General features: G+C 41.9%; 1 protein-coding gene across 2 annotated transcripts in view; it reads right to left on the bottom strand.

Annotated features, from left to right (window-relative positions):
* dennd1b (DENN/MADD domain containing 1B) overlaps nucleotides 1–26,712 on the bottom strand; it is a 103,072-nt gene that overhangs the window by 29,915 nt on the left and 46,445 nt on the right. The window contains exons 7-13 of one of the 2 annotated variants that reach the window (XM_070832124.1): nucleotides 25,026–25,106; nucleotides 23,653–23,712; nucleotides 20,151–20,204; nucleotides 19,407–19,517; nucleotides 11,335–11,435; nucleotides 9,176–9,221; nucleotides 7,459–7,560 (exon numbers count right to left, since the gene is read on the bottom strand). In XM_070832124.1, coding sequence (XP_070688225.1) covers nucleotides 7,459–7,560; nucleotides 9,176–9,221; nucleotides 11,335–11,435; nucleotides 19,407–19,517; nucleotides 20,151–20,204; nucleotides 23,653–23,712; nucleotides 25,026–25,106 — 555 coding nt within the window. The remainder of the gene's footprint in view (nucleotides 1–7,458; nucleotides 7,561–9,175; nucleotides 9,222–11,334; nucleotides 11,436–19,406; nucleotides 19,518–20,150; nucleotides 20,205–23,652; nucleotides 23,713–25,025; nucleotides 25,107–26,712) is intronic. The other variant, XM_070832125.1, reaches the window with a different exon arrangement.

Consider the following 26,712-nt stretch of genomic DNA (forward strand, 5'->3'; position numbering starts at 1 on the left):
CAGGTGTTTCAATCGCAGGTATCCAAATACATCATGCTGTGTTAGCTGCAGCGTTAGAGGGACACCGTGGTCTGGAGTCTGCAAAGAGAATATCTGGAAAACTTCAGGGAGGAGAAGCAAAGTGTTAGCACAGCTCATACAAAGGACAGGCAGAGAGAAACAGACAGGCTGAGAGAGGAGAAGAAGAAGCGAGACAGAGAGAGTGGCAGTCTTAAACTGGGACAAAGACAAAACGAACAGCGTCGATTCCTCTCCCCTGGGCTTTCTCACTCTCCACAACGTCCCTGTGCTGCCACTGCAAATGCTCCCAGGCATCAAACAGGAAGTTTATCACGGATAAATTAACAAGTGTCATCTCCATATTCACTCATTGTGCTAAATGCTTTTATGTTTATGTAAAGCCCTTTTTGGAATTAATATTTCATGTTTATGTGCATTTTCACATATTTTTTTCATCCTTGCAAATCATTAAACTGTCTATTTTTTGGGGGGGAGAATCAAAGCGAACACAATGTCAGTCTAAGTGGGGGAGGCATACCCCAAAGACTGTCAGAGAAGACGGGATAGCCGAGTTTACTCTGCACACAGAGTTCTGTACAGCAGCTTTGAACGGGTGAGAGCACTGCAGTGGCAAACACTGTTTTAATGAGGTGGGGACACCACTTCTCTGTGTTTTGTTTCCCAGTGTTAGAGAAAAATGGGTGATAGAGCAATAAGTTCAAAGTTTCACATTTATTCACAAGTAAGAGTAAGCATAATAAAAATATTCGTCTTTAGTCACATGTGATGATTAATTCAACCATCACATATAACAAATATAGTAGTAGTGCATGACAAACACCAAAAATATCATTTTTGCATGTCGAAAAACGATGCACGGTTAGTGGTGCGCTCCTTCACATATTCGACGCCAAAAACAAATGTGAGTTTAGTAGTTAGATTTTGAATATGGCGCCTACGCCACAATCATCAGGTATGCCTCCACGGTAATGGTTCTGTCAAACTAATTAACTTCTGCAGTTTGAGTGAAGCTAACGAGATGCGTACAGGCATCAGAGGAAGGCCAGGCTCTACAGGTGATAACCCAATTTGGCAGTGACATTTTTTAGTGTAAAGTCACAGTGGCGGTGATGAGATCAAAGGCAGAGAGTCCCCCATTGGGTCCAATTAGAACTATAGCATTGTACAGGGAAGGGGTGGCAGGAGGAGAGCGGGGAGTGGGTGGTTGGGGGAGAGGGAGGGAAAAAAAAAAAAAAACTGTTGAGTTATGATATTCATAATCTATGCAGAGGGGCCTTTCCAGTACAGGTCTTCTCCCCATAGCTGTGATCTTTTCAATTTACATCAAGGGAAGATGGTCGGGGATGAAAGCAGGGCATCCAAAGCGCACAGCCCACAGAGGGCAGACATGGGGCCTCATTAAGGCCCAGCCCAGCCAGGCCCAAACAGGGTTTGAAGTGCGTCACATAAAGAGCATGGGGTCAAAGGTCAGACATAGAACAGATCTCCATTTAACTCTCCAGCTGGAGATGGTAATTAGCAGGTGCAATGATGATCCCTGCCTGACTGTAAGGGATGATACCACCACTGTAGGTGACACCTGGCATCTGTGTGACTGTGTGCATGTGTGTGCGTCTGTGCATGCGTACACACGAACCTAAATGAGGCCTGAATGCGTCAATATGAACACAGACATCCAAAGAGGATCTTAAATTGCTTCATACTCACACACATGTGAATACTGAATACACAGGTACTGTGTGTGTGTGTGTGTAGGACATTTACACCTACATTCATAGTAAATAAAAAGATGACAGCTTTACAAAAACACAAACACATCTCACTGTCTTTGTAAAAGATGAGAGAGTGTAACTGCTCTAAAAATCAACCTGATAAAATGATCATAATTGCATGGCTTTATTTTATGCATGACAGTAAGCACAAAGTGGCATTATCATCAGACAGACCGCAAAACATATGAAACTTGGTCGCTGCTGTCAATTAACTATTGGAAATATTATTAACTTCCACTTTTGGTTGACAACAAAAAACAGTAAACAATATTATATTTATCACTGTGCAAATGAAAGAAATAAGTAACACACACAACTATGAATATATTTTTAGAATTTTCCTCTAAATTTTCACGAGCATAAAAAACCCTCCCAAATAACGACCCTGACACTTGTCTGTTGTTAAAAAAATAAATAAATAAAAAAGTTGGGTTTTCTTCTCACAAAAAAAGAATGTTTTGTTTAAGATTCTGTCCAGGGAAAGAAAGCCATGGGGACGCAATTAAAGAACTACAAAGAAAAAAAATAGTTATGAAAATCTCCCACTTTCTTTTGATGTGCTGCAGCCTGAACTGTACACACACATGTACACACAAACACACACACACTGAAATCTGAACAAAGACACACGCAGAGCCGGCATATACTCTAAGACATATACACACATTCATGTACACAATGAGCATGTAACCCGGAATCTATGAAATTCATTAATTTGTTAATCGGAATCTATGAAATTCATTCATTCGTTAAATTTAAAGGAAATAACACATGATTTTATGATTTTAGTTAAATTAACCTCTATTTTCAGTCATAATGGTAAAACTGCACAATAGTGGGGATATTACTTAAGTCGCTGGGGTGGAGTCAGCTACAATCTCTCTTATAACCAACGATTTAAGATGACTAACGCTTAGTCTTTGGTATGACAGCAAAATTAACTTCAGTGAATATCAAATTAGCAAAGTTATGTGATGAAAAAAATATATAAAAAAAGAAAAACACGAGTAGAGAAACTATTAAGGCACGTGGTGAGGCATATAATTCTGTGTGTGTTGATTTGCCGTTAAGTACATGCAACACAATACATTAGTTAGGCGAAATGAAAAGAGTGAGAAAGCAAGGGGAGAAAAAGTCTGAGTGTGTGTGTGTGAGTGTGTGTTTTAATAGGGCTATCTCATTGCCATGAGACTCTCCCCGGTGTGGGGTTACTTTGTCAAGCTGACCTCTTATAGCAGCTGAGCGGCTGAGTTTTGCATACATAATTAACTACAGCTAAATGTCATCTCTCACTTCAATAACTAACGCAGTGGGTGATGCTGCTCTCCCTTTTTGACTTCTAATCCACAGTGAACCGCCGGCAGAACGAGCATGTGAAAATGAAGTGCAGCTTTTAAACTCCACATGAGTAGATGAAGGGCTGCTAACACCGCAGAGAGAGTGTATGCACAGTTCAGCGCCATTTAAAACAATCGTAACCTGTAAAATAATGTCTTAAATGAGCAGATCTCGACATTTACAGTTGGTAAAGTACAGACTCAACATCAACAACAAAATCAAATACTTTGGAGCCTGCAGACCTCGAGACTGTTTCTGGTATAGTACAGTATGTAACTGAGGTGGAGCAACCACATTCCCAGCACTGAGCTACCATTTAGTTAGTGCAGCATGAGAGGGGCTTTACTGTAGGTGGCTCCGCTGTACTGGGAAGACACCAGTGAAATGAAACGTACTTGGTTATATCTAAACTGAAAATGGGGGGATCTGGTGGACAAACCAAAAATCTGTGAGTAGCAAAAGTTTACTCCTGAACTAGATCTGAATGTCATTGACGAAGATTCCTGGCCGACAGTGTGTAGGTGTCTCCGTGTGTGTCTGCGCATCTGCATGTGTGAGTGTTTGCCTGCTGTCGGCTGTACTCTGTTGTAGATGATGATGATGTAGATGTTGTTTTCTGGGAGCATCGGAAACTGAACACCAAATTAAAGCCGCGATGTTTGATTAAGTGTGCCAGGTGATCTCAGGAGAGGCGCGCAGACACAACCGCAACCCCCTCATTCATTTGTAAACCTCCAAATGCAGGCTTGAAATACAGGAAGTAGGAGTGTACGCTGTAAATTTCCCCCTTTATTGGGAATACAAATGATCAAATGTATGAAGGCTAGGAATGTATGGGTACACGGTGTCAGCAAAGTAGCGAGAGGCAGAGAGGAGGAGAATAGAAGGAATTAGGCTGTGATGTGAGAGAGAGCATCTGAAAATAAAGATGTAAGCTGCATTGTAGCACCTCACCTTGAATATGTGGCACAGAAAGAATAATACATGAAAAAATTCTTCCGTCATTGGTTTGAGATCAATTGCTGGGATCAAATAAAAATCTGATTCAGTCACACACTGTTTGTTTTCAGAATTAACAGACTCCTAATTTGCTATTCTTGGATACTTTTAATGACTAGCGCAGTAAACAGCTCCACCAACCAAAAGCCAATTATAACTTTATCAGCACAATCTCTGTGCGGAAGAGGAACTGTGGATCTCAGAAAAAGAAAAATACCTTGATCTTCCAGGGAAAAACTGTTTTTTTTATTGAGTATTTCTTTTCAGTGTGCTTGTCAACATATTGATTTTACTGACACAAGCACAGTCTCTCTGAGATTAGTATGATTTATTAATGTGTAAAAAACTATTGAAACTTTTAGATCAACTTAGGCAATCTTAAGACATGCAAAATCCTACTAAAAATACTCATGTAAAATAAAGAAAAAGATCTATTTCTCTAATAATATCACAATGTGTGTTTAAAATAGCAAAAATCAAAAGAAAAGCCCAAACTCAAATAAAGCAAATAAAAAGTTCCTTGATCTGCATTATTTTTATATAAAAATACCAAAATAGACTACTTAAAATAAACTAGTGAAATAGACTGGTTAAAATAAAATTGATTGACTTTCAGTAAATCTCTTTTTAAGATTAAGATTAAAAAATGTTAAAGGTAAAAAAAATCTTTAGAATGATTTAAGAGAAATGATGTGATTAATTTATTTCCACTGTCAGAACATACTTTTTATATTTAAAAAGACAAATCCAGAACAAAAGTGCAATTAATGGCGGACTTTTAATTCATGCGACCCCTCCAATTTAGAAAATGTCAAAAGTTGTTCTCAAAACATTGTTGCATCCTTTTTTGGCCCGTTACCAATTACCTTCTTATTCAGATCTTTCCTTTTTCTGCTAAACGGAACTGCTACTGGCATGGTAGCATTTGTAATAGTCAATAAATCTAAAATATTATGTGTGAAGTTGCGGGAAAAGACCATTAAGGGGCGGGCACTAGTGGAGCAGGAGTAGGGGTCCTGTCTGAAAGAGGGCGGCTAATTCAGGACAACTGTGAACTCTGAACTTGCTAAAAGCACGGCCACTGGTCAGCCGAGCCACGTAACAGATTCCACATGTGCTCACAGCCTGCATGCCATAATGAGACGGATCTCTAAAGGTTTGCTTAAATCAACATCAGAGGGCTTTGTTTTCTCTCCTAGTTAGACTTACAATACGTGCAAAAATCGCCCGTGGCCTTTACCTTTTTAATCCATTTCATGCTTTATATATATATATATATTCATACAAAGTGATGCTGGGCTTTAAAGTGAGAATAATCATTACTTCATAGGTCTCAGGGCTTCAGTTTCACACTGAATAAAGCCTGAGTGTTAAGTAGCCAGAGCTACAGTGAGAATTAGAGAGAAATGAAGAGTGGTTTTAATAGCTCAGAAGCAACGCGCGGCAGCTCAGCCCAGGCAGAGAATCGCTCAGCATTAATCAAGATTTCAGGCCTCTGTTTGACAAACTGCACAATGCCTCAAACATCTCCTTGTGTGTAAACACAAACATCAAATGCCATGTGGCATGTCCTCATCACTAACAAGCAAACTAACAAGAGACCTGGAATTCCACTCAATTAGTACCTGCTCGCTTCCTTATTAATCTACTAGCCCCGGTGAAAAGATGAGAGGAGACAGGAAAAAAAAAAAAAATGTGAATGGGAATAAAAACAACAACAACAATTTGTTGCAATAAATATATTAATGCCAGTGAAGTTTCCGTTTCAGGTGGTGTAATTTGACATGATATGCAGGCTATGTTCTGTCATTAGTCAGGAAAAATGGTGAGTAGGGGATCAAAGCAAAAAGGCTCTGAGCCTGCCACTTAATTTATCACACGGCAAAGACAAAGGCTTTTCTCTCTGCTTCTGTCGCTTTTCAAAAGCCCTGACTCCTTTTTATGACAAACTCAGTTTGCAATTTAATTTAGGACTCGAGTCCCTGGGTGCAGAAAAGCAAGCAGGCAGGAAGTGAGAAGAAGGCACTGTAGCCAGACAGGCGCACAGGCGAAGAAGCATGAGAAGCAAACAGCGGGTGCAAGAAACGTCCAGGCTGGCGGTAAGTACTGTGAGAGAGAGACAAGCAGGCAGACAGGTGTCATGAAACTCAAGCAGCCAGGCAGTAAGGCAGGCGATAAGGCACGCAGGCAAACAGGCTGAAAAGTAGGCAGGTAACTGTATAAAATGTAGGAAAAAAGATCGCATCATTGCAGGTAGTAAGGAGGCATTAATGCACACTAGCAGTCGGAGTAGGTTGAGCAGTGCTCAATCAGGAGAACCAGAGAGGTGTGGGTGTGAGAAGGTTTGGAGTCTGCTGGGCAGTGGATTGAATTATATACTGTTGGTAGGGCAGGAGTCGGTAGGCAGTGGAACCCAAGAATATACTGTTAGCAGTGTGGGTAATAGTGCATCCGCAGTCTCAGCGGGGCCTCTGTGCCTCACAGAGGAGCTTTAATACACCCAGATAAACAGCAAACAAACAGAATCCTGCTTCGACAAAGACATGGGAGACAAGCACGTGTGGTTTTTTTTGGTTTGTGTGTGTGTGTGTATATAAGACTGTGACTGTGTGAATGTGTACAAATGTGCGAGTGACCCTGACGCCGTGGTGATGCTTCCTGTAGCACTGACCGGCGTCGGTGCTCCATTAATTAAAGAGACGATGCACTGGCAGGTGGCTTCACTGCCCACACTGGTAATTGGCCCCCTTCTTCCCACTCTCTCCCCCCAGAAAATCACCCATCTCTGCCTTTTCTTTTCTTTTCTTTTCTCCGCCTTGTTCCCCTCTCCTATCTCTCCTTCTCAGAAACGTGCCAGTGGGCAGGCAGAAATGCAAGACTTTCTGAAATAATGATTAGAATGGATGGAGATGAAGGGAAGGGAGTTGCACATTTTCCCACAAGCCTCTGATGGTCGGGGAATGCTGTTTGCCTTCAAGCGTCATACGACGCGACGGGAGTTTACTTTAGACAGCCACAATCTGAGGAGCCAGTACTGCAGTCATTAATGATGTGGGGAGGGGGACAGATCTATACTTTGACAAGTTTCTGCATGTGTATGTGTTTCTCTGTGTGTTTTTCTACGAGTGTGTGTGCATGGCAGTGTGATTATCTGAGTCTGAGAGTACATTGGGGACAACAGAATGTGTGTTTATGCATGAGAGTCGATGTGAAAGAGGAAAATGAACCCTCTGTGTGTCAAGTGTAATGAGACAATAAAGGTTGAGAAAGGTCTCTGAAAGGTGTGTGAGTGTGTGTGTGTGTGTGCGTGTGTGTGTGTGTGTCATACCCCGTCACTAGGCAGGTTGTGCAGGTCATCAAAAGGACTCTCCAGGGTGTTGGTGTCCACATTCAGAATGACCACATCCTCCAATGATCGACTGCGTACTCTCTAAAGGAGGATATGTCCAGCGTTATGAGCAACAGTGCACACACACAGTATTTGACTATATTGTAATTACTAATTCTTCACAATATTGAACAAATATCCACCTGTAAATATCATTACATGTCAAATTTTTGAGCAATTCCCAAAAAATGTTTTGCTTCTACCTAATGGAATTGATAGATTATTTATAAGTGTACATATTTGTGTTTGCTATCTTAAATCTTACAGCAATTAATTGTATTTACTTTTGAACACTGGTAGGATCAGACTGTATGAATAATAAGGAGCCTGAGAATATAGCTTGGATAATAATTAAATCATAAAATTAAGTTAACGTTGGAAATTTAAAGCATGGCATTGGTGTGCTTCCCAGCAGACAAAGTCATTTCTGTCCTGAAGCCCCAGGAAGGAGAAAACACAGCGGTCACATTTAAAACCACACTGTCATCACACTCCTTTTAACATTAACAGTGAAAAATGGCGTGTAGGAAAAAAAGTATTAGAACATCTTTACTATAACACACACACGCTCACAAAATGAAGAATGGCACTGGGAAGAACATTTGGATCGTGCAAAGATTTTCCACAGCACCAAAACCTCATGCATCAACAACAACACAGTGATGCTGTGCTGTGCTGTGTGCATCCTGATGGCGACAAATTCAACAATTATTTCAGTGTGGTGCAGGATGCAGGCAGGTGTGGGGGGGGTGGGGGTGGGGGGGCAGCGTAGTGTGTGAATTTCTAGTTTGTCACTTTTGTGACAGCCTGTGCAGTGGAGGCTCACATGCTGATCTGGACTAATTATGTAGTGGCGGAAAGGGGGTCTGTCACGGATTCAGAGTGTGATAAATACTGCCACTGCCGCAACTGTCAGACAAATATCACACACAAACACATACACACACAAACACACATGTGCATTATAACATATGCATTTGCACAATTACACTCGCACACAGACAAACACTTACATACTGACACTTGCACATAAGTGCAAATGTGCGCGTGTCTGCAACATGCATTCACACACAACAGCAGTGCTGGTGACGGCTTGCCCCCCAACCAACACACATGGTTTAACAATGAAGTAGAAAAGCTCTTTGTTTGCAGATACTTTTTTTCTGCCTTTTTCCCTGTCTTTTGTACTTCTGGCTAAGAATGCACACAAGCAAGACAGGGAGATAAAGAGGAAAAAACATTTTGTCATATTTTTTGATTCAATGTGTTGGAGGTGCCAAAAATTGGCTTACAAAAAATTCTAAATATTTCAAGGCAAGAGAGCACAATCCACCAAGCCAGGTGCAGGATTAGCTGACCACATATAAAGAGAAGAAAAACTCAGAATTGACAATATAAATTGACAGCATCCTCCGTAAATGTAATTTAGTTGTTGTTCTTAATAAAATCCACTGACAAGGACCATGAAATTCACAATATTTACCTACTGCAAATTGGAAAACATCAACATTTAACTTTTGATATGCAGTACAGAGTTTACGCATATATACATTAATTTGCAGCAGTATATATAATTATGCACATACAGTATAATGATGTACATTTATATACATGCACATTTATTTGCATACAGATACCCACAGTTTAACTAACGTACCTCCAGCAGACTAAGATGAACTCCCACAAAGTATGGCATGGGGGCACTGTGGATGGAGAGAGGAAAACAAAGATGTGAGCAATATCAATATCAGATGGTTACAGGCAGGAACACACTATTTATGGAGGCTACACTAGCAGAGCGCATTTCACACACACCCATTTGAAAAAGTGAAAACTTAATGTTGAGGATATTCTTTGGTTTATAGATTATTTGGTCTACAGAAATGTATTCAATTGCTATTTTGGTATTTAGTTATTATCAAGCATAAATCACAGCTTCTTCAATGTGAGGATTTGTTGCTTTTCTTTTTGATTTGTAAACTCTGTGCTCTTTGGGTTTTTCACCGTTGGTCAGAAAAAATAAGCTATCTGAAGATACGACATGACTGTAACATATCTTGCTAAAATAATCACAAATGCCATCACATTTTACAGGATTATTAATTTAAAAAAAGAAAAAAATTCTGTAGCTCATTCAAAAGTAATACAACATTAACTAAATACCCCAAAAATGCTGAAATCTAAGACTATTAAAGAAAGTTAAATCTATGTTATCAACTGCTAGAAATTATGTGAAAACTACTGAAACAGATGCAGTGAAACTACTCAGAAATGTATATTTCAACACAACATAATCATAATCAGTTTTGCTGCTTTTGTTATGATTCCGTTATCATCCATATGTTGCTCTATAACCCAACCATATAACATGCAGGGCATGGACTAAAAATCATACTTCAAAAATATTTTCCCAAGAGCCACCATCAACATGGGACAGATTATTAAATTAACAGGTGTCTGAGGCAGAGTAAGCACATTTATCTGGTGTCCAGGTAAAAAAGAGAGTAGTTTCACCTTCATTCTGCCTCTGACTAGTTTTGAATTTTAGACACTGACCACTGACACTTCCTAGAAACCTAAATGGTTGTGTCACAGGTTTTTCTTTTTAACCTACAAAACATGCTTTGCACGGTTATTATCATGTCATTCTTATTTTATGTGGTATTTATCTTCATCTTGAAAGTTAGTGGCAAGGAAAGGTTGAATCATACAGTATGTTTCCCAACCACCACACTGAAAAAAAATCAACAAAAACAGTCAAATAATAGAAACCATTTTTATGATGAGGTTTACAGAGGCAGCAATAATCAAATAGCTTTGGGTCAGTGTATTCCAGGCCAGAGTGATTCAGAAGCCACAGGCTTGTAATCAACTTAAAGAAACAGCAAAACAAACATCAGGCCTGTAGCTCTGCACTTGAGCCGCCGTCTTCTCCATTTCATGAATATACAGAAATGACTTTCAACATTTACACATGCACATATATACACACACACACACACACACACACACAGAGCATCTAATATAACTTAGTTATCTAATCAGCACATGGAGGACACTGCTGTGATTAAATCAGATAATGATGAGTCTTCACAGAGTGTTGAAAATCACATTTTACTGTCAGTGATGAATAGTTTTTTGAAGCTGATGTGTATCTTATGGTAAAGCACTGTACTCTATGAGCTATCAGCACTAATTCAACAGAGCACTGCTCCTTTTATATAAGCTGACTTCCCCATTCTGTGTTTTTTTTTTTTTGTAATATATACAGATCTGAAGTTGACCTGAACGCATGTAGATTTGTAGATGAGCTGTTACTTCTGCTCTCCATTCAGTTTCAATCAAGTCCTTTCAGATTTGTTGGATTTGCGTTGGATGGTTGGTAATGAACCCCTGAGAGGGCTAATATGATGAGAGCGAGGTGCTAGCACTGGCATGAAATATAGAGCAAGGTGATCCAGGCCGTTCATTATGTTGAGAGGCCACACAGGAGAAGGCGCGCCACTGGAGGAATCGTGAGAACAACTCGAAGAATGGGTGGGAGAATGTGTGAACACGTGTGTCTGCACTTTTACACAGAGGTTTTAGCAGCAGCGCTCGGTGCATGACCAGCACACATGGCGTGGTGTGCACTTATGTATCTGTGTGTCAGGCGTGTGAGCGTGCATGCCTGTCAAAAAGTGGCTGAAAAATGAGAGAAAGTGGCAGGAGACAAAAGGAGGGGTGGAAACATTTATTATAATGATCCTGATGATGTGTGTGTGTGTGTGTGTGTGTGTGTGTGTGTGCGCGTGTTTCAGAGGTGGTCAGCCTTACCAGCAGTAGTCCAGAAGATGCGGGGGCAGTACAGGGATGAAGATGTGTTGCCAGTACATAGGAAAGAGCAGAGCAGCCGCACCGTGGACACATGCAGTTAACTAGGGAGAGAGAAAGAAACAATCCTATCACAACTTTTCATGGCAACATAAAAACTAAGAAAAGGAAAGACAAAAATACCCTTCTATGCGGCGTGTTCACTGCTAGTTTCAATTGTTTTTACTGAAGGTTTGTGTGATTGAGAAAGACAGAACTCGCAACAAGTCACAAAATAGTAAAATAACTGAACTAATTACACTGCTCGTGTTTTCTTCTAATACATTTCTAAACAAATTAAAGTTTCTACAATGCTTAGGTTTAGTGAAGTCTACAGAAGTACATCTCTATTTCCTTCCAAACAATATCCTGTTAATATCCCGCTTTTAAAATCCAGAAGTCTGATCAGTGTTGCTGCTGTGGTGATGGTTTGTGTTGACGTGTCGATGTGCTGCATGTTTGATTTCATTGAGTTAGCCTTTAATCTTGCTCACAAACAACAGCCCTCAGAAAGCACACGGTACACTGACATGTCTAATGCCGGTGCGATGAGCACATGACCTGCGAGCTATTGTTAGAGGAAGACAAGAACAGACTGAAAGCTGGAGATAAACCAGTTGACGGAAGCATTGTCTTAAACTCACGGCAGAAACACAGTGGAGGAGAGAAAGATTGATGAGGAGGTGGAAAGCAAAGTACAGAGAAAACTGACATGAAGAAAGGCAGCACTTGCTTAACACACACAGAACATGAAACCAATGTTTCCTCCATAATGATTCATGTGTGGTGGGTCATCACTGCAATAACATAGCTACTATTGCATTAAGATCGCTACTATAGCATTAAGAAATGTAAATTAAAATAATTCAAAGCACAGATTCTAACCTGTTTTGAAGTAAAAAATTAATGGCAAGCCTGGTGTCCATAATTAACTGCTTTTCGATTCAATGTCAAAGTGAGAATTGTGCTGCGACCTGCACAAAAGCAACAAAAGGAGTCCAAAACAGTGCTGACAGTAACCATAAAAATCAAAATTATCCCAACTACCATGACCTAGAAATTAAAGAGAAAATAACCTCTTTTTTAACAAATAATGAGAAGCAATCACATGAAGATGACACTCCTTTTCAAAGGAGCTCTCTACATTGTCAAACCAACATTACACATAAAATTAAAGTCATTGTCTTCCATTGTCTTAAAGCCAGCATCCCCCTCTTGACATCACATCTCATGAAAACCCAGCTATAGTAATGACCTGCAACACACACACACACACACAGAGACACACACACCCACGCACACATGCAAGCACGCAAGCACGCACACACACACAGACGCGGCAGGAGAAAGAGGCGTTAGCTCATCCCCCAGATTAAAATAACATGATTAAATATGGAAAGAGAACAGAGGTCTGAGGAGCTCCTGCGGGACTTCATTAGGGCAAATTGCCAAAGAATGAAACATGAGTTAGCCAAGAGAGACTGCGGGCTAGGCCAATACCGCCGGGACCCCGGAGCAGCAGCCGCTGTTATACTGCTGCAGCTTCACAGTCAATGTGTGAAGCGGACACACACTATCACACACACACGCACAACTACCAAGAGACCCCCTGCTCACTGACACACACAGTGTCACAATTGACCGGCCAAAAGCGGGTGAGTTTGGTGGCTGAAAACCAGCGCTGCCAGAGAAAGAGAAAGAGGGCCCCACCCTCTAAATACACCCAAACATCAAGCCCGGACATTTGAAGAGCTTACAACAAAAAGTGCGTGTGTTTGTGTGCATCCATGCATGTTTGTTTTAACTGCATTCATTTTTCATAATGGCTGAAAAAAAAGGCAATGATTTTTTTATTGTCTTCATACAATCTCTCACACACACACTGTCCCACAATAGTTAGGACTTAATCAACATTTAATTGGTGTCTTGCTCTGTGTATCTGCATATGCATATTTCCGCTGCCTGCCGTCTTCAAATAAAACACAACAATGCCACGCTCCTGTCAGGATTAATTCCCTGGCAAACAGTTTGTTTTTTGTTAATTCTGAAAATAAATCAATGCTATGAATATTAATGTGTGAAAGTGAAGCACTTGGTGGAAGAGCTACTATCAAAACCATCACGGCATTCTCCCTTTTTCAAAGCAATGACGGTAAGGGGCCATTAAAGTGTGATGAAGAGAGGTCAGCAATCCGACTGTGGATATACATACGCACATACATACGTGTGTGACACGTGCACGTACGCACACACTAAGTGGAGAGCCAACAGGCGAGTGTATTCCTCCTCTGGGAGTGTGAGACAAGCCCCTGCCATTCGCTGGTACCAGGAGGTAATGGCACAGAACACCTCGCTAACCAACTCCAATTATCTCCACCAGGCCTCAAGGTGAGCCCCCCCAACTGGCATGATTTACTCTCAGGTTGAAAGGGAAAACAGGAGTCTCTCTCTGTCTGCTTCTCTTCTTCTCAGGCTGGGTGGCTGGCTTGGGGAGTTGGCTGAGAGGGGGGGGTTACTGAAACTAAGATAATGATTTATAAAGCAAATCTAGATTCCTGTTTTCTTTTATTTGCTATCTCCAAAGCGGTTGAGGTGGCAGTGTGCCTGAGATGAGGCAACTTGGAGGGAACTCCAGAGGAATAGTTCACATATTTGCTTCTTTAATTCAACTGAATACAAATCCCTGTGTCCTTGTTCGGTTTTTAGAACGAATGAGGCAAAAAGTAAAAGGAACATAAGTGGAAAAAATAGAAATCGTACTACTCTTTTTTTTCTTCATTTACAGGGGGGGGGGCTTCACATGAGAGTGGGTCATGAGAGGCTAAGGCTGATAAAATATTTGCCAGGCTGATAAATAATAGATGAGTGGAGCCAAATGGCTTACACGCTCCACAAAAGACCTGGGTGCTTAATATTCCATTCAATGGAGAATCACAGATACAGTCCCCAAGAACAAATACAGGATTAGGTGCTGGGTCCAGTCCTCAGGGACCAGGGCTCTGCCCGGTAATGAGGGGCTGCCTGCCTCTTGCAGTGCGTGTGTGTGTGTGTGTGTGTGTGTGTGTGTGTGTGTGTGTGTGTGTGTGTGCGTGTGTGTGCGTGTGTGTGCGTGTGTGTGTGTGCGTGTGTTGCCCCTTCCTCTGAGAGAAGCTAACCGATTATACAGCGACAGCCTGCTTCAAAAAGCAGTCAAGGTCTTTGGTTCTGCCCTGAGAGCTTTCTCAGTGTGCTGTGGCTGAGACAGAAAGTGTCCACACTAACACTGGTTTTCCCAGATCCATTCAACTGGACTAAAGACAGAAAGAGAGAGACAGAGAGACATAAAGAGATGGAGGGAAAAAGGTGACAATGGGTGAGAGCGAAAGAGTGGAGTGAAAAGATAACATTTGCGATGTAACTTTCAAGTACGTAGAAATAAACTTAAGCTAAGAGGTCAAACCCCTGCTTTGTCAATAATGGGGTCGGAGTGTGAATCAATTGCTGTGTCCCATTCGATACTACACACTGATAGTATACAGTAAGTACTACACACCAAGTGTCTTAAGCATATTGTTTTTGCAGTTGATAACCAAAAACAGTCAACATAATCATTTTATGCTGACAGAAAATCAAACAAATCATGTATCAATGATGTCAGTCAAGCTTTGACTGTCACTACCAATTAAACTTCACAAATAGACATCAAAATGTTTGTCAAAGATTTAATAGTTATTTTCTTGTTTTGTATTTTCTGCTGTACCCAAAAAGCTGTTTTACCACCATCTACAATTTGTTTTAATGTTTTCCAGCTGTGAGCAGCTCCTTCGCAGCTCCTTCATTCCCTTTGTGCACTGCATTGCAGGATAATAGAGTCCATTAAGAGTAAAAACTAAAAACAAAAGTGGGTTTTTTTTTTGTATGCACACTTAGTTAATTGTTAAATTAAATGTTAATTGTGTTGCTTATGCACAGTGAACACACCACATACTTAAAACCTGCTTAGATTAGTATGCAGCATGGAATAGGGATACTCCCCATGTGGTTTTTCTGCTGGAAATAAGCCAAAAACCTAAATGATCAAACACAGTGTTAACAAAAAAAAAGTTCATTACATGTGAACAGGTAACCCAACTCTTTTGACAGCTCACAACCCATCGAACAGCTCTCCATATTGATATATCAGCTGAACTCGTCCCTCTACATGCCTGAACAGCAGCACAACCCTACGACAGTGATGTTTCCTTAAAGAGCCTGACCAACCAGAGACCTCAGATCTCCTCAACACGGCAACTCTGAGCTCTGCAGACTCGGTCGGTAAGCAGGGGGTTTCCACCCACACCATTAAACTTTACCTGAGCAACTGGACATGTTGAATTGAAACGCAGACAGAAAACTGCCACTGTGGAGGCCTCTTTTCACATATCACACAGCAAAGTAATGGACATTCAGCCATTTTACTGGACTAAGAACATAACATTCATTCTCCCTGCTTACACAGTCTTAGATGAGGAAACCTATCTCAGATGTTAAATTGCAGTGAGAGCAGAGTGCGAGACAAATAGCTGCTGCTGCAGTCAATGTGATTCAATATGACAGGAGGAATGGTATCAGCAGAGTTGCTCTTGACCTCTTCACACCAGCCTCAAACACTCATTTCCCCTCCACTAGCCTTTCCTTCCAACTCTGTCCCTATGTACTCTCCAAATTCAAACCTCTGTTCTCCTTTTCCAGCCTCATTTTCATCCCAATTCTTCATTTCTTATTCCATTTTCTTCCTCCCCTCCTGCTGGCCTTCTGTCCACAGCCACCTCTTCCTTGTGTCTCCAGTTGGTTTATCGCTGTGTTAGCCTTCCTCTCTCCCCTCCCCTGCACAGAGTAAGTCACCAATTACCCGCGTTCTGCTTCTCCCTCTGTTGACAAACGCCGGTGTCAGGCACGGCACAACGCAGGTGTGCCACAAACAAGTAGGTGGCACAGAGAGAGAGAGAGGGGGCACACAGGATGACACAGGTAACAGCTAACGCCAGGCCTCCCACACATGCACACACAGTCACCGACTCTCTCACACAAAGACACAAGACATAAGGCAGAAACACCTGTGAGTGCAGAAGACACACAAACAGATGCATGCAAAAGAGACACAAACACCCACAACATGCACATATGCACATATGCGGCCACAGTGGCACAACACACACGTTAAGTCAGACACATGGCATGGGGCTGAGATAAGTCTATTGAGGGAGAGGAGAAGGAAGGGGGGGGGGGGGATGTCCCGATGTTCTGCAGATGCCCGACAACAGAGAGACGCATTAAGACACCCAGGAACAGGGAGGCAAAGTCAGGAAGAAAGAGAAGTGTTGCGAGGGTGAGTGAGAGACAGATGGACAGAAAATAATATGTCAGGGAGAAAGAATAACTAAGATAGAGAGAAAGTAGAGAGACGAAGAGAAGTCAGCGAAAGAGCGGAGAAGAACAACAGAGGAAAAGGCAGGAAACAGAGAGACAGCTGGCACTCTAGGGCATGGTGGATGGATAGCTCCTTGTTAGCATAGGCCTGACAGGCTGATGAGAGGGCTGCTGTCAGCCGGTGCTGGGGCCGGGCTGTGTGAGTTTGGGCGATAGGCAGGGCAGAGGCTGGGCTCGAGAGCTGGGGGGCCTCGGCAGATGAAAGACACGGAGGGTGGTGGGGCGATGGTGGTGGTGGTGGGGGGGTCCTCCCAACTGACTAGTTAGAGGAAGGGCCGATGCAGCCCTATTATACGGCCCTATGACAAGGCTGCACGCTCGGCTGGCTCCCGCCCCTGCGCCACCGCCGACCGGCCTTTTAAAACAGTGGTACCATTCACCTCCGGTCACGAAACAGCAATAAGTCAACTGACGCATTGTTGTAAGATCATGATTTATTCCTTTGCTGTTGGCTGCTTCTGAGACGCGCCGGCCATGTACCGGCAGACTGACACACTGGGTTCACCGAGGCTTTAACACAGGCAGCACCTTGAGCAGGCAGAATAAATGCAGTATATATGTGTGTGTGTGTGTGTGTGTGTGTGTGTGTGTGTGTGTGTGTGTGTGTGTGTGTGTGTGTGTGTGTGTGTGTGTGTGTGTGCGTGTGCGTGTGTGCGTATGTGTGTGTGTCTCTCCATTTTCTATTCCCTGTTTCTCTTTGCTTGGCTGAGAGGCTGGACAGGCGGAGGTGGTGAAAAGCAGCTGGATGGTACTAACGATGCTACTAACAATACCTTCTCTCATACATCCTCTATCCGTGGCAAGCAGACTAGAGAAATATTATCTGTCCATCCAATGTCTTCTAACACTCATTTAAACAAACATTTAAAAAAAAAAAAAAAAAACAATATCTCTCATCCTTTAAGATATTTGATCACAAGACAGTGGTGTGGATAATGAGCTGGGCTCTGTGCTGTTAAGTGTGTATACACATAGAGAGCTGGCATCAGAATCATGGCAGCCATTCCCACTTAAACTAGGAGGTCAATCTACAGCACCACAGCAAAAAATAACGCATCACAGGAGAAATAATAACATCAGGCCGGCTAGTAATCCCAGCGGAGATGTTAAAATACCTTTGTACTACAGTGCCTGACATATATCGCTATCTAACCAAAACACCGCTCTCTGAGGAAGATGGATGGATAGACAGATGAGTGGATGAAGGATTGCAGGATTGCAGAGGATAAAAGGCTTACACGGGTAAAAGGTCCAGCTTGGAGGCTCTTAAAAAATCCTGTCGGCATAAATGTGTTTTAAAAAAAATAAAATAAAACAAGCCAAAATTAGTCTCTAAACTGCAGAAAACTGTAAATCACAGTCAAAAATCACCTCTACCCTCGACCCTTCCTGCTAAAAAGAAAAACGTCTCCACCCCTGAGTCTGATAATTTACATTGTGTAACTCTTGTGTCACAGCACTGTGTACGGCCTAGACCCTGAGCGGAGGTGCTGCTGGTCTGAGGAGCTGAGGGGAGACAAGTGAAATTCTCTGAGGGCTGGGTAATTTTTACAGCTCCTCCTGATTATAGCTCCTATGGGAGAACTTGGGTACCGTTACTTCCAGCAACCATCACCACCACAGGCCCCTCCGGCTGTTCAGCGTTCTGCAGCCTTGTACATACCAAGGCAGGACCAGCTACACTACAGATACAGATAGGACTTGGACGACATCACTTCCCTCTCCCATCTCATCTGTCATAAACATTTGGCTCTGCCTCATCAGCCACAAAGATAACAGGGGGGGGGGGAGGAAGGAATGAGGAACAGAGGGAGGAAGAGGGGGAGAAAGACACAGTGAGATTTCCTCCCTCATACAGACAGACAGAAGGGACTTTAAATTATGTGAGAGAGTTAAGACATGCAATAACGGATAATTTAAAGGTTTTTGGCCATTAATATGTTGCAGTTATGAGACAAACAGTCAGATATAATCCAGCTTTAGTGTGGATTTTACAGCCTGTCAGAGTGCGGTGATAGCGCGGCTGTCTGACTGCAGGATGCCCAGGCAAAGAGGCATGGGGGAGGCAGACAGATCAGCTCAACTCTCTCTGTACAAGTAGCATAGCCATGTCAGATAAATATTCTCATCGTACTACTTAGGGTTTGATATCCTGCTGGAATATTGATGAAGAGAATCATGTTCAATCTAGGAAACAACCCAACATTTGAGCTATATACTTTTTTAAGGGGGCAAATTGGTATCTGAATTTGATATGAAGCCAAAAATAGCAACCTTGACTCTCCACGACTATAAATTAGAAACATTTTCTCATATTATTATATCGGGGGGGGTTCTGGATACAAGTGAGATAACCCACAAAGAATCCTACATTATCTAACATTATATACTGACAACACAAAGTTGAACATTTTTACTTTTAAGAGATTTAAGATTCACCTTAACTTCAATTAAATGTTTAGGAAACTCACGCTTCAAGTGTTTGCGGTATTTGAACTGTTTTCCAACCTATTTTTCCCTCGTGACTGACAGGGCAAAGCTGATAACTGACTGCAGCAGAGAGAATGACATGGAAGGAATGAACTCACAGTGCTAAGCTTGCTTGAGGTAATGATGATGCGCCGTTCATGCAGCATACTGGCGTAGAGCTGGAGCATGTTGTTGACGTCCACAGCCACAAAGTACTCTGTCAGGTTCCTCTGGAGATAGACAGAAACAGAAGGATATACAGGTACATAACAAACTGTCCTTGCACAACTTGCTTACAGTAGAGTGCCAGTGCTACAGACGGTGAGCGTGTCAGAGTGTGCCATGAAGAGAGAGATACAGTACTGGCTGAAAAAGGACTTGGACTTCGATGTCTGTACATAGCCTATTATTTTTGCAGTAAAAATAAATTGATAAAAAATACAGGTGCAAAAGAAAGTTAAGCTTTTGATCTGACAAAGTCATGTTTGAAACATAGACAATAATAAATATAGAATAATGTATAAAAAACATATCAATCAGTGTTGCTTTTATGTGTCAGATTGATTATGGTTTTCATCTGCTTTAAGCTCGCCACTAAGACTAGGGGCGCTCGACTTGAGCTGCGATTTGAATATAAAATCGACAGAGAGCATGTGTTCAGTTTGAATCCTCTAATACCCATGGCGATCACTGAACTTCGACATTAAAAGTCCGCACAACACAGGAGATAAAACTGAAACAAGAGGATGATGCAATAATTTCAAAAGGTGACAAGTGTATCTGATTAAAAACGATTAGAGGCAGAGATGTTCGAAAAGAGAGGGATCTCTCCTCATCTCTTTTCTTTTTCCATGAATACTTACGCTCTCAGGGATAGTTGGCAGTCCATTGATATCCGGGGCGATGAAGTAGGAGTGCTGCGAAAACACAAACATGCAGGAGAAAGAAGAGGGAAGGTCACAAGTGAAGCATACCACTCACAGAAGAGAATGAGGGGAAGACGAGGGGGAAAAGGCCGTTCACTTTGTTCTATGATTTATGGCTCATCTTCAGCTCTGTCTATATGAATTGCTGAGCTGGTGTCTGAACTGTGGCAATGCTTTTATCAGGCCTACAGAACAGAGAAAGCTCAGTAGCAGCTCAGCTCCCCATAGACACAGACCGGGGTGATGTCTGCGGTGGAAAACTGAGTCTTTATTTAAGCATTAAATAGGCCTGCAGAGCACCAACACAGAGACAAAAGTAGACTTGCACATGAGGGCACGTGTGCTTCCACACAGAAACACACACACACACACACACACACGCACAGGTTGTTTAAAGGATCACAAGGCTGCCTGTCTCACTTTGGGAGAGCAGGGCAGGTTCAGTGTTCAGATCAAAGGGGCCTGAGAGAGGTGCTGTTTGGAGACAGGTAGACAAACCACCAAGTGAAACACACTATTGTGTCTCTCACGCACGCTATCCTGTTCCCTGCATCCACCTGCGTCTCTCTAGGCCTTCACTCGACCATCTGTTGCTGGTCTTTGCTTAAATTCACTACAGCATCTACAGTAGATTATCTCACACTGACAACACACTGCTTAAAAGGAAAATATTAAAGCTCATTTACTCTTCTGTGCTCAGTGTTTGAACTCTTGACAACTACTGACTTGCAATTCAAATCATCGAACACATAATATCGGGCTAATAGACAGTCAGTGTTTGCTCTGATAGTTGAGAATGTATTTGATCTGTAGCCTCTGTGGCAGGAAGAATGACATCCAACTCCTACAATGCAATGTAAAACAGCATTGCGTTCAATACCTGAGTCTGATTAGCAAAACTTCTGCGCTTTGAACATAAGAAATCGTACTTAGAATAAAGGATCTGTCAAATAAATTCCTTAAATAGAAGACAGCTTAACAGTAATACATTACATAACAAACAACCGACATAATCAAGAGCATGCAAAGATAAGAGGAGCCATTCAGAATCAGCAACCCCAGCAAAAGTATCACCACCAAGACAGAAAAAATGCCTCAATTATAAAGACAATAAAACTCAAGAGAAGAGAGAAAGCCCGTCAGTCAGACAGCAAAAATATGGAGTAGAAAAAATATCAGCTTTATGTGTTGAACACGGTCGTGAGAATTTGTTTTGATGTGGCATGTCCAAACAATCTGACTTGATTCTGTGCCATTACCACAATGCTGGGTTAACTCTAAACTAAACTGATTCAGCATTGCCTTGTGACTACGACGTTTAGCCGTGACCATTATTCATTACCTGTTGCTGGTTGCTATTATTTTGGAGTCTGACACTGAAATTTCCCTAAATTATATATTCATTCAACAGTGGGACATTTCTACAGACAGCTAAAAAAAAAGACTTATGCTAATTAGCCTTACTATTAAAAGCAATAGTAACAAATAACCACTCATATTTTCTGACTTTCTGTGTGATTGAAATTAGAACATTTAGTTTGATGTAAAGCAAACCTCAAATATTCCACTCCCTCCGTGGATGTGAATGAACAGCGCAAAATGTGAAAACAATTGCCACAAGTAAACAATTGTCATATTCCCAGAGGAGGGTCATTGTTGTAGTCGAGCGGAGCGTAGAGGAGACGAACATACAGCAGAAACAAACAATAAACTGGAACCAATTTCCAACACTTTGCCTTCTGAGTTAGGAAAAGATACAGTGTCTGAGCATTGGCAGGTGATTTGTCAAATCCTGCGCCCTCTTTTTTTATGGTAAGTGAGTTTGTTTAAATGTGAATTAACACAAGCATATTCTTATGCATACTTTGCACCATTACATCTTAAGAAAGTAGCAACAAAAACCAAATAATTAAAACATTTTGACATGGCAGTTAAAGATGTCTATGCAGTAAAGGAAGTCAGGAAAAACTCCTGAATATGCATTCAGTGTAAGAATTTGTAAGAATTTAGCTTCCATGCTGTTTCCAGCAGTCCAAGCTACATATAGAAGTTAAATATATTAGGTAATTTTATGTTAAAAACACAAATTCTCGGCAGATTAAACATAGAATAGAAAGCAGCCAGCTGTTTTATTTAAAATGTGTTTTTTTCCAATAAGAAAGACAAGAATAATGTGCTAATGGAAATACAAAAGTAATATTTCATGCTTTTCATGTGCTTATTCTGATGACAATAACTATATGTTGGTTGCTGATGAGTGTGAACTCTGATGCACTGCAACAAATTTGCTTTCTATTTAAGGAAACACTGCTGGTTCATTTGTGGTTATTCTGTGGCTAAGAAGCTAGGCTAGCAGGCTAGTATAGCATTATCATTATAGCTAATACTTTACTGTGAAGCAATCACTGCTACGACACAAATAATTACAAAAATCATTGCACAAAAAACAGCCACACAAGATGGCTTGACCTTTGCCTCCTTTCTGGAATATGTATTGGAGCTCTTTCCTTAAATATTATTAGCTACATTTTTGTAGTTCAATTAAAAATGGCGCATGTAGGACAGGAGACAGCAGATCGTAAAAATAAATATTTGATTAACTGCTGTTCCTGTCATACCTTGTTACTTTACTTACCTGGGTAACTCTCTCTGAAACACAGTATGCAATGAGGGTACAGAGGAGCTGAACTGTGTTTCCTGTTTTATTTGTGTGAGCAGTACTGTTTGTGGGAAGGGAAGCTGGTTCACAGTAGACTGAAGAGAATACAAGTAACAGAATAATTGAAATAAAATAAAACAGCGATTGTATCTAAACAAATGCAATCACAGATCAGGGACTTGAGTCAATACATGAGACACAGGACAACTCCCCCACACATACAGTAGCTACAGTGCACTGTATGTCTCTGTGTCTTTCTTTTCCTGCACTCTGTGTGCTAAATAATGTTTCCCCGTTGGTCTACAAATTCATGGCACTGTGATAATCACAAGCCATGCTCCTCAACTCGGCTCAACCCAGGCTTTCATTGGCTGTTTGTTTGCTTATCTGCTTTTTTCTTGTTCTTTCGAAGACATGTTTATATAAAAACATTGAAAGTGGGTTAACTGGAGAGGCATCAAGGAGATTTTTTGAGCACAATTGCCTTTGCTTTAAACATAAAGAGGGAAAAAAAAACTTTTGATATTCAGAGAGAGAATATAGCAGTGTGGAATGGCATTAATCATTTACAAAGTTTGATTGTTTTCCAGAGGAGAAGAAACATACACCAAGGCCCAGGATAGTTTGTTTTTGTTATATTTAAAAAAGATAGCGCAGCTTATTTGGCCAAATTGGAAAGCTGTGGCTCCCATGCGATTAGTACAGCAGCAGTTTCATATTTCACAGCAGCCTCCTTTCCCTCCTCCCGTTTCTGCCATTCACTCATTCCCCTCCACTCACCGGCTCCTTGCTTCGCCGATCTCTCAGTACTTGCCCAGTGGCAATATACAACTGCTCATTCTTGCACAATGAGAGGGGGGGAGAGAGAACAAAACAGGGTTCACACATGAAAGGGGACAATGATCCTTCTTCTTGGCTGCCATGATAAAACAAAAACCACTCTTTTAGGGAATAATTCTGCTTCATCAATTAAATATCAAACTAGTGGCTTCTCCGGAAAAGAGATGAAGCTATCACCTCTGTTCTCCAGGGCTTCTTTTCCAATGAAGCACTGAGATTCAGATGAAACGAAATTGTTCACATATTCAGCTAATAAAAAACTGACACAGAGAAAAAAAATAAATCACAAGGAATCTTAATTGACCTTGTTAACCTTCCTAGAGATATATTGATCACCTCATATTAGTCTTGTTGTGTTGTAAATTCATCTGTGTAATTAGATGCGTATCCTTCTGAGACCTCCGCTGCAGAGAAGACCCAGAGTTGCCTGTTTAATTGGTCCAAAAAAAGGAGCGGTGCTCCTCAAGGACAAAGGCTGAAACTCTTTTGATCCCATTACGGTGTGGAGTCTAAGCAACTCAAAAATAGAGATATTAGTGAACAAAACACCGCGAGTTTAGCAGTCCCACTGAAAACCATTACAATCTACTTATATAGGCCAGGCTTATGGGAGCGAAAACTGTTTAAGAGTGAGTGTTTTATGTAGGAGCTGGAAACACACGAGGAGAGATTGTGTCAAAGTTAACACAAACACAGACCGACTTTGAGGGACCTGGGCTCGTTAAGCCATTTCAGTATTTGATAAGCAGGAGACATGACGAGTTGTGAAAGGACCCTTCAAGTTTAAACATGTCCAGCTCGCTCTTATCGCACAAAAACCTGTTAGCGCCACTTCTTGTTTCCAAACAGAGTGTCAGTCCTGGGCCCTGTGCGTCTCTCTGGTCCTACCTAGTGTATCTATACCTCCTCCTGCTCTCCACTCTCCATCTGCTCTGTCTTTCCCTCATTTATCTTGCCCATTTCAACCTCTGTGCTTTGTCGATATCTCCCTGTTTCTGCCTGTCTGCCCTATTTTCTTTCTGTCTGTTTTTATGCCATCTCTGTCTCCTCCTCTTGCCTTTGTCAATTTCATTTTAGTTCTCATTATTCCTCCCTCTTTGCCTTTGCCTCCACTTTCTTTCCATCATGCATTTGTCTTTAGTGTCTCTCGCTCTACTTTTAACTACTTCAGCCAACTGTTTGCATCTCCTCTTCTTTTCTGCAGTCTCCTTCCTGATGCAACACACTGCTACAGCAACCTACCTGTCCCTCTCTCTTCTTCTACTCTCAGCTGTCTTGCCTCTGATAAGGGGGAATACGAGATCTATACCTACCACACTCAGGTTGACTGGCGTGAAGGGCTTTGGCACAGGCAGATCATAGAGAGAATTCAGCATGTCATTCAAGTCATTTTCCTGGGGGAAAGAAACAAACAACAAAAGAAAAAAAAAGAACATAAAAACACAGGACACATGAATTTTATTTACTAGTTTTGTTGTTGTCACGAGTTATGTGTCAATCTTAACAACAGTGCTGGGACAGGCACTGCTGCAGACCAGAGGGCAATCCTGCAGCGAAGCCTGAAGGGCTCCAAAACATCCGACTGACATATGTTTAACGAGCAATGGTGAGGTTAAAAGACGGCTGAGTGTAGGGCTGCAGACGCTTATTATCCAGCAGCGTTGATTTACGGCCGAGAGCGGGCTGTCAGTAATTAAGCAGGGGTCCCTGCTCCAAAGACAGGGGCTTTAAGAAGCCGTCAGAGAGTTAGCTTGACCACAGAACAGGCCCCGAGATTATTCTCCCGGCATTTATGAGCTCCATGACAAGACTGCTATTTACACTCTCGGGCCTCTTGCTGGAGAAATGATGGGGACAACACTTTGCAACACGTACTTAAAACCAAACTAACTAATGTGAACAGAGAGGTTGGGCATTGTTTTTTGCTTCAGATCCTTTTTCTACTTGCCCTCTCAGGGAACTTTGTTTTGGTTTTGGCTACGAGCCGCTGCTTGTTTGGGGAAATGTGCGCGTGAGCGAGTCTGTATGTGTGTGCGTGCGCGAGCCGGGGAGAAATAGAAACTTGAAGCGGAATGGGCGGCAATATACAGTAAGAGAAGGGGAAGGTTTAGAGGGAGGGGTGTGAGGGTGTGTGCAATCGAACAGCCTCCTGTCATGAGAGGCTCAATGCTCACACGCATGGTCAGCAACACGGCCTGGGGAAACAGTTCATTTACCCCTCGCCTTAAACCCTCATCGCTCTTCTGTCTTCCCTCGTCTGTCAACATCTCCCTCTCGCCTGGAACGGACAGCGGGGTAAATAGAAACCAAATCATGCACACTAACACTTCAGTCACCCAGGATTTCCAGCAATGTTTCTGCCTCTCTCTTCCTCACTCTCTCACATACAAACTGTCCTATTCCACTTGTCTGTCTCTCTATATTCGATTATACTGCTGAATTCCTTTCAATCACAGAAATGTGTGTGGATGCTGGATGTTTATGTGCCATGTTTGAGATTGTCTACTTTAGCGAGGCTCTCTGTCCTGATCATTGCCCTCTAAGGGTCTTGGAAGATGCAGGGACTACATGACAATTGAAAGCGGTCCCAAAGCTCTCTGTATCTCTCCGTTGCTCTGCCTTCCTCCCTCCTTCTTCCTCTCTCTTCAGTCAAAACATGGGAACATCACCTACACCCTCTGCGCTAGACGCTGCACATCTCCCCAGTTTGTTGCATATTTTACATTTCCCTCCCTTTGCTAGTACAATGCAGTGAATAGTCAGGGGAAAAGACTTTTGTGAAGTACGAACATTTGTGTGTATGTGTGTATTTGTGTGAGTGTGGTTTCTTTTTCTTTTTTTTTTTTTCTTAACGATTTGTTTTCCAGTAAATCATCAGGCATAACTTCCAGTGTCAGATCAGCGTTTGGTCTGTGAAATGTCAACATTGTTGCTGCTAACAACAGGAGCCAAGTCGAACCCAAGATGCCAAACAAAACTTGCACACAAAAGACAACATGC

The sequence above is a fragment of the Pempheris klunzingeri genome, chromosome 6 (assembly GCF_042242105.1).
Source record: "Pempheris klunzingeri isolate RE-2024b chromosome 6, fPemKlu1.hap1, whole genome shotgun sequence".
Classification (NCBI taxonomy): domain Eukaryota; kingdom Metazoa; phylum Chordata; class Actinopteri; order Acropomatiformes; family Pempheridae; genus Pempheris; species Pempheris klunzingeri.